This window comes from Olea europaea, unplaced genomic scaffold, assembly GCF_002742605.1.
Source record: "Olea europaea var. sylvestris unplaced genomic scaffold, O_europaea_v1 scaffold203, whole genome shotgun sequence".
In the NCBI taxonomy this organism is placed as follows: Eukaryota; Viridiplantae; Streptophyta; class Magnoliopsida; order Lamiales; family Oleaceae; genus Olea; species Olea europaea.
In genome coordinates, this window is record NW_019238199.1 from 382,281 (window position 1) to 391,347 (window position 9,067).

The window sequence follows — 9,067 nt, forward strand, 5'->3', positions numbered from 1 at the left end:
ATTTTAACTGTTAATTTATGCTGTTTGTGAGTTGGTAAATGCCAACTTTAACCATTTGGTATTTGATTCACTTCACTATCTTATTCAATTTTGTTGCTATGATCCTATGTTGGAATTCTGAGGGAGTTATCAAAATCGAGCAAAAACGGAGAGCAAGACACACAAAGAAGGCGACGCCGCGCAAGGAGGGGGTAGAAGAAGAGGACAGAGATAGTTTTTTATTTTTAATATTTTAATAATTGCAATTTATTCTTTATTTTTCTTCTCTTCATTTTTTATTTTATTTAAATAGGAAAGTATATTGGTCATTTTACATTAAAAATTGGTGAAAAGAAAGTTCAGCATAAAGAAATGTGGAAGGTAAGTGTGAAAATGTAAAAAATGAAAGGTATAGACGCTTTTCACCATAAATTTGAAAGGTAGGAACATTTTGTGCCAATTACCAATGACCTAAATATATGTAATTAATTAATTAAATTATTAGTAAATTTCAATAAAAATCTGATTTTTTAAGATTGAAATTTATTTTCTTGATTTTGAAATATGTGATACTTAAATTCTACTGAAATTTTCCCTTTAATTAATGTGTAGTCATGGCTTAGCATGAAAATGGACCGCATTGCTAGCATATGTATAAGCTTACAATTCTGTCTTGGATATTAAACTGTTTTGTTGGTCTTTTACGCAGTAACCCCCCTCCCCCCTTGGGGCTTGGGTTTGTTGGACACTAATCCCTTACCATCGATATTCTTGTACTCGACAAAGAAAAATCCAAACAAGATCAAAATTTGCTTGAGGTCTTAAGTTACAATAGATAGTAATTTTTTTTTTCATGGTAACATTCGAGACTAGTAGGCATGGGATGACTTTTCTCTTTTGTAAAGGACACAAACAAGGAGTTGATGAAGTCATAATTTTGTTTTGTAACATCTACAATTAGTACTAGTCAACCCTTTGACCACTCTTAAGAATAATAAGTGGTTAAATATAGGGATGGCAATGGGTGGGTCGGGTATGATATATTCCAGCCGCATTCAAGATTCTTCCATGCTGAAATTGTTGAAATTTCAATTGCTTAATAAACAAGTAATTCCCACCAACATGCATGCATGAAGGATGAAGAAGAAAATTTGAATTAAAACTCTCCACCTTTTGACAGCAACAACTTCAATTGTTTAATGGAGAAGAAATCTATGCAAGAAGAGAATTTGAAATGAAATTCTCTAGTCGCAATTCTTGATTGGTTTTTGACCACAAGTTTATGACGGTTTGTAGCCAAGATTTTTCTATAAATATGAGCTACCATAAAGAGAATTTAGATGTTCCTTGAGAGGAAGAAAAATAGAATAGAGAAGAGAGAAAAAAAAGAGAGATTAGAGAGACTCTTTTGAGAGGTTTTTTTTTTGAGTTTGTAAACTCCATTGTAAATTCTATTCAAGTAGAAATAGAATTGTTTTTCCTCTTTTATTTTCTTTTCACGTGATCGAAGAATCACAACAGGGTAGGTGTTTGTTACCCATTTGCATTTTTTATTTTATTTTTAGTAGTTCAATTTTTAATAATTCATTTTATTGTTCCCATTCATTAAAGTGAGACAACTTAATATTTATTAATTTTTTAAATTTATTTATTTATTTTTAAAATTAAAATTATTCAAATATATTTAATAAACTAAGGCTTCTATTATTTGTCATATTCTTTAGATAATTTTAGTTGCCATCTTCTACTAGAACGAATGAAATTTCGTAAAGTTTTTCATTAAAACTATTGAATTCTTGAAAAAAAAAAGATTAAACAGGATGAGACGAAGCCCTTAGTAACCGTGCTCTGCCCTGGGGTGAAGTCTCCCACCTTGTCCCTGACCCAAATACCTGATTAAGTGAGTAATTCTCGTCCAGTTCAGAGCTGGCTTCACGAATATTGGGTTTGACGGATTTTTTTTGTCATCCCTAATTAAATATAAAATTTTAATACCTAGAATGTTCATGAGAACAATATAAAAAGCTACATACGATCTATGCATTAATTTGGCCCTAGTGTCATTGCCCATTATGTAAACTAGTTTCACGGTTAATAAATGTTATCATCCAATCAAACCATGTCAAAACTAGTTTCACGGTTGCCTTGATGCTAAAAATTATTGGTAGTTAACATGAGAAAAACGTGCGATTTAAATCCTATTTAAACAAAATGGATTAATGTATAGATGATATGAAGTTTTATATATTGATCTCAAAAACAAATTAGTTACCTATTTAATTTAGTTAACTCATTAATTAAATTTTACCATACGATATTTTATTAAAATTTACTAAAACTCTAATATTAAGTTGAATCATATGTTAACTGAATCACTAATTAGTAAATTAAAAATAATAAAGTATCACCAATTAGTTAAGAGACGTAAAATTTGAAAATAGATGAATGATAGACAAAGATTGTGCATGGAAAGTGTAATGACCTAACTCTATCAGAATAGTAATCCTCTTCTAACTCATTCCATATATACTCATAATCAGTACAATATCCCTACATTTAGTTCTACTATTACTTCCAGAAACAATGGACAAAGGCAAACACGTTGTCATTGCCGCACAAGAAGGTTCTACTTTTCACGTTGAAGAAAAAATTCCGCTTCATTACCAATTCATGCCGACCGACAAGGGTCGTGATGGAGTGATTTATATTTGTGATCACTAATCCTTCAACAAAATTTTAAAGAAATTTTAGAATTTAATTTGTCTCAATTAAATTATTAGCTTCAATTTAGTTTTATCGTGTCGTTAATCTTCAATTTTAGTTTTCCCTCTCTTACTTTGTTATATCCCTGATTGATTAAAATATTTTAATTAGGCCATACCGCGATAAATCTTTATATAATCTATGAGTGACATCTCAACTAATCATAAAGCAACACTGTAAGTGTTAAAATAGAAAGAAAAGAAAAAGAATGACTTTTGATCTAAAGACATTATCATAGTCTTGATATTAAGTGATCAAATTGAGATAAAATGTGATAACACTAGAATAAATTGATATTCACTCATTGAATTGAGTCAAATCAATTTTTATTTATTTATTTATTTATTATTATTATTATTATTATTTTTTTTTTTTGGACAGAATCAAAATTTTTACCAAATGTTCAGTGATGGATGAAATTTACCATTGACAATACGAGGTTGAGCCAATGCTATATTCTATTTTTCATTCTTTGATAGATACGAGGTTGAAAATATTGCTAGAAAATCATATTGGAGGATGATTTGGTCACTGAATTTTAAGTGAAATCTCAGTTAAGTCACTTAACTTTTATATGAGCCAATATATCGACTAATATTTGTAGTTGTGAGAGAAATTTGTTTCATGCATGAAACATTAGAGTGAATAATTTAGCATCTTTCAATATTTGTTTTGAAAGATTATTTTCAATATGATTTGATGATGGATATTAGTGTAATTTTAGTTTATTCATCAAGGATGTTTAAGGGTTTTTTCCCTCTTTATCTAATGAAAATTTTATAAGTTAAGGTTTTATTCTATAGTCCTTCAAGGTGACACTGCATCTTCTGCAACAATAAAGGATAAATACCCATTTTTGCATATGAAACATCAAAATTAATTAAGCACTCAGCTGTAATTTTAACACTCAAATATAAGTTAAATAATTAGTGGTTATGTTACCACCACAATAAGTGTTTGACACACTATAATTTTTTTTATTTACTTAAATAATCATGAGTAAAATGACATAAATATCACATCTATTATTAACTTATATATATTTATAGTTAATTCTATCACCATCATCGATACACCACAAAAATAAATAAGTCCTATTTAAAGATAAAAATGCAATAATTCATACATCAAAAGATCCAAAGATTCATACAATTGTCGTGAATATATTATCATCACTCTATTATTTTACCCTATAGTTACAATAAAAATTGCACAAGGATTTGAAATTCTACAACCACATAGAAAGAGATCCAACGGCCCTACACGACATCCAAAAGCTCTAACTTCTACTACCATTTGTTCTCCGTCGTGTATATTCACGACAATTGTATGAATCTTTGGATCTTTTGATGTATGAATTATTGCATTTTTATCTTTAAGAGATCCAACGGCCCTACACGACATCCAAAAGCTCTAACTTCTGCTACCATTTGTTCTCCGTCGTGTATACTTTTGATCTTTTTACTATAATTATTTTTTAGGACTAACAAGAGAGAAGTTGATACACTAAAGAGCAAAATATAATTCTTCAAACGGAATAATTGAGTTTTCTCCAACAAGTCTCGATCATCAATTATTTTCGCTGGCCAAAGCAACGTCCACAAAAGGCGTGTAGACTAAACAAAAAATGAAATATAGACTTCTCTTCAATTCGTACAATATCTTACATCATCAGCATTATGTGGATCATAGAGAGCTCACAAAATTTGGTGCACGCAAAAATGGAGGATGACTGTGATACGAGGGACTGTAAATAATATTATTCATAATTAAGGAATTGGAAAATGCTTCTTGTACATTACTACTTACATAATGATGAAGTATTAAAATGTAAATAGGGAAATTATTTGATTGATAAGATTTTGATCCAATTAAATGCTGCCACACCATCTGTTGGTGAACCATTACATAAATTGTTATATACATGTAGTACAATCCTAGAAAATTTGACATGGATAAGGAAAATAAATTAAAAGGGAATAAATCACATGTTTTTCTTTATTTTTAATTTGGTCCTCGTCTTCACTATTTCGTATGTACAATTTTATTTGTTATTATTATTTTTATTTCATTTCAAGTTCTCTATATTTCCAATTTTGATGCTTTGGTCTTCATCATCTATAATATGCTCAATCTAAGACATTTTTATCTAATTTTTGCTCATTTTCAAATGATCTAACATGGGGTTTCTCCAAAATGAATCCACATACAAACAAAGGTGATTATAAATTCTATAAAAGCACTCCAAAACGTCAACTTTTGATGACTCAAATAATTTTAGAATAACACTTATTAGTTTCGCTCAAATTTCTCGATCTCGCTCTAAATCTTGTTATTTTTTTTTTAAATTTAAAATTGAATTTTACTTAAAAAATATTAATATCAATTAATTAATTAATTAAATGGACAATAAAAGCGATATTATATATTCATCCTGCCTTTCGAGCACGCACCTCATTTATTTTAATAGCAGTAAGAACTACACGAAATGGATGCTGAACATTATTTATAAACTAGCTCTTTCAAATTGTGTGCTAAACATTACTTGCTTTCATTGTTAAACATGAAATTTCAACAAAATGGATATTGTAAAGATGGTGAATTAGCCCTGTCAATATAGCCTTATTCACTCTTATTAGCAATGAGTTGGATTTAGTGCCATTCTCGACCATTCTTTGTACTGTCCAATCAAGGATTTTCTTTCATATTTTCCTTGTGCCACGGTTAAGTTTGGAGCAGGGTGGGTTCAGAGCACCCCCTCATTTACTTATTTATTTATTTATTTATTTAAATGAGATAGAGCAACCAAAATAAATAGTTACGGAAGGGCATAGTCGACTTGAAATTTTTTAAAATACTTTTTACAATTTCACCATCAAAGGTTATGTAATAGTAGTCGTTAAACGTCAAAAGTCAAATGATAATTTGCAATTAGGTTGTCATTAACTTTAATAGATTAAAATAATCAATCGTTAAAATGTCAACGTTAACGACTATTACGAAAGTAGTCCTTGAATATTGATTTTTTCTTTAGTTTCAATAGTAAGATAGAATTAATTGCTGTTTTACTCTATTAGTGGCCACACATGGTCGTTGAATGTTTACTATAACTTTAGTGCATTTAACAACCAATTACATTATCATTGAATAAGAACAGATATTTTGGCGGGAATTTTTGATTTGGCATCCACTCACAATGATCAAATTACAAAATTTAGAATTAACTACTATTTTTTGGTCATTGCAAGATATGTCCAACTACTTTGAAATTTGATTTTTCATCATCTATTTTCTATGACCAAACTCAATATTTGGTCGTGAATAACAGTTTTGAAAGATAAAATGATTTTTATCACTTGAACTCATTCAAAATTTACTAAAAATCTAGTATTAACTTTATCATAGTTAGTAAATTAGTGACATTAAAGAATCATCAACCAGTTAAGAAACATAACACTTGGTGTGCAGAACTCATTAGATAACTTTAAACATGTTAGTTCTAAATAGTTTTCTCCTATCATTAATTAAATCATATATACACACGGGGGAGAAGAAAAAACGTTGAAGTATAAGGTGGTATTATGTCTCCACATTTAATCTTGTCATAGAGAAAGGAAATCAATGTAATTAGGAAACAAATTAATAATAAAAACTAGTAAACGAGTGAGAAATATCAGAATTTTATTCCTCTTTTAACGAGTAAACTAGTAAGCAAGTTATGCACATAATTGAAAAGAGATGAATGACTGACACGTGGAGATACTTTAAGGACCTAAATCTATTAGAATTTTAATCCTCTTCTAACTCTATCCATCTGTCTACATAACTACTCTAAATAATACTCATGATCAATACAACATCCATACATCCAGAAACAATTGACAAAGGCAAACACGTTGCCATGGCCGCACAAGAAAGTTCTAATTTTCATGTTGAAGAAACTATCCCGCCTGGTTACCGTTTCATGCCGACAGAGAAGGAGCTGTTACACTACTTGAACCTCAAAATTCTGAATAAACATATATCGATGATGCCATAAAAGATGTTGATCTCTACAAGTACCATCCCAGCAATCTTTGCCGTAAGTTTCTTTATTTCTTGATGTTTCTTGGTGGTTATTTTTATATTATCTTCCTCAGTTATCTTTTATATTTACATTCTTTGGAATTTATTAATGTGATTATCAGAAAGCGTGACGAGTGGAACACGTGAATGCTACTTTTTTACTTCTAGAACTAGGAAGTATCATAAAGGTAGTAGGCCGGACCGGACTGCCGCTGATGGTTACTGGAAAGCCACAGGGGGCGACATCATTGTACAAAGTAAAGGCCAAGAAGTTGGACGGAAAAAGGTGCTTGTCTATTATGAAAGAAAATCTGATAATAACAATAAAGGAACAAAGACTAACTGGATAATGCATGAGTTTACGATTCATCAAATGAAGGACGTCGCATGTTATTCTGCAAATGCAATTCCAGATGACAAGACGGTATGTAAAAGCTTTCAGATTCTTTAGTTAATTAATTCCGTTCGTCTATTATTGTTGTTTGAATAATTGCTTGAAAGCCCATATAGGGTTCTTTAATTGAAAATTGATGGTGATATATATATATATATATATATATATACGAATTGAAATTTTAACCAATGATTCTTGATGGTTTTTTCTCTTTTTTATTTATTTTTTAAACCCATCAAACAATTCATAAATTTTGATATTTTTGTAACACGAATTTGTTTCATATTTTTGCAGTTGGATAAGTGCGTATATAGAATTTACTATAGAACATCAAAATCGAGCAAAAACGTAGAGCAAGACACGCAAAGAAACATGATCCTAATTCAAGAAACTGATGTCCCCGATGCAAATTTGGCAGCAGCATCGTTTTATCATCATCACAATCCTGCACTGGCCTTTGATCAGTCGTCCTTGCATGGTGCTTATCTTTCCGACCCGCAAGCAAGCATAAACGATCAATATCAGTTGGTCCATGAACCTGTTACGTACACGCATGGAGAAGTGGCAATGCAATTGCAAAGTAATATTCTTCAATTCCCTCAACCTCTTGCGCACATTCCTGGTGATCAGTATTATCCTTCGATTCCACCTGAGACTGGTATTCAAAGCAATGATCAGTATAATCCTTTGATTCCACCTGAGACTAGTGTTCAAAGCACTGATCAGTATCAACCTATTACACACATTAATGGTGATTATGGTGATTTCTTGGATATCACGACTCCATATTTTTCGTCTCTATTTGGTTTTCTACAGCCATTGGATGATAATATAATGGATTCTCTTTTGGGCGATTCGTCCAATGCCCAATTAGAGTCGTCGCCAATTCCACCTGGTCAATCAATTACACAAACACATCGCGTTGTGGGTGGCTCGAGTACAAGTAATTTTGCAGCTTCCACTGCGGACTTTTATTTACCTTCTCCTCCAATCGAATGACGTGAGTAAATTTGGTTGCCAAGTTGCTGGATCTGCACTTGAGGACAGAATGTGAAAATCTTCGATCAAGAGAAGAATGCCATTTTTTGCAATTTTTCTAAGAATTTAAACTGTTGATCATGTAATTTTGCGGAAATATTAAATATCACATCAAATTGTTCAATTGCTGGATGGTGTACTTTTATCTGAGCCATTCCATCGATTAATGTTTGTAGTTAGTTGAGATAGAAAATTGTTCCTTGCATGCAAACATTAAAGTGAGCAATTTGGCATTTTTCAATATTTGTTTTGAAAGATTATTTTCAATATTATTAACTAATGGATATTAGTGTAATTTTAGTTTATTCATCGAGTAGAAGAATGATTATTTATTGGGTTTTGAAGTTAGACCAGCTAGGGGTCGTGATGGGGTGATTTTTATTTGTGATCACTAATCCTTCAACAAAATTTTGATAAAATTTTAGAATTTAATTTGTCTCAATTAAATTATTACTTTGTTGTATCCCAAATTGATTAAACTATTTTAATTAGGCCATACCGTAATAGATATTTATATAATCTATGAGTGACATGTCAACTAACCATAAATCAACATTGTAAGTGTTAAAATAGAAAGACAAGAAAAGGAATGAATTTTGATCTAAAGACATTATCATAGTCTTGATATTAAGTGACCAAATTGAGATAAAAATTTATATTCACTCATTAAATTGAGTCAAATTAATTTATTATTATTTTTTTTATGATAGAACCAAAATTTTTGCTAAATGTTGATAATAATACGAACTATCTCAAACAATTGTATTGAATCAATTCAAGAGAAGAAAAGAGAAGAGAAGAAGAAGAATGAAGAAACAAAACCTCAAC

The 9,067-nt window shown here is 30.3% G+C and overlaps 1 protein-coding gene across 1 annotated transcript; it reads left to right on the forward strand.

Moving 5' to 3' along the window:
- Positions 1 to 6,596: 6,596 nt before the first annotated feature.
- LOC111379759 lies at positions 6,597 to 8,406 on the forward strand. The gene is made up of 3 exons (XM_023003198.1): positions 6,597 to 6,823; positions 6,930 to 7,231; positions 7,496 to 8,406. The coding sequence occupies exons 2-3, from the start codon at positions 7,157 to 7,159 to the stop codon at positions 8,198 to 8,200; spliced, it is 780 nt and encodes a 259-aa protein (XP_022858966.1). The 5' UTR covers positions 6,597 to 6,823; positions 6,930 to 7,156; the 3' UTR covers positions 8,201 to 8,406.
- Positions 8,407 to 9,067: the final 661 nt, after the last annotated feature.

Excerpts from the sequence above, each read along its gene's own strand:
- LOC111379759 (XM_023003198.1), top strand. The coding sequence starts at position 7,157 with ATGCATGAGTTTACGATTCATCAAATGAAGGACGTCGCATGTTATTCT. Across the intron at positions 7,232-7,495 it reads CAATTCCAGATGACAAGACG|TTGGATAAGTGCGTATATAG; the intron begins GTATGTAAAAGC and ends ATATTTTTGCAG.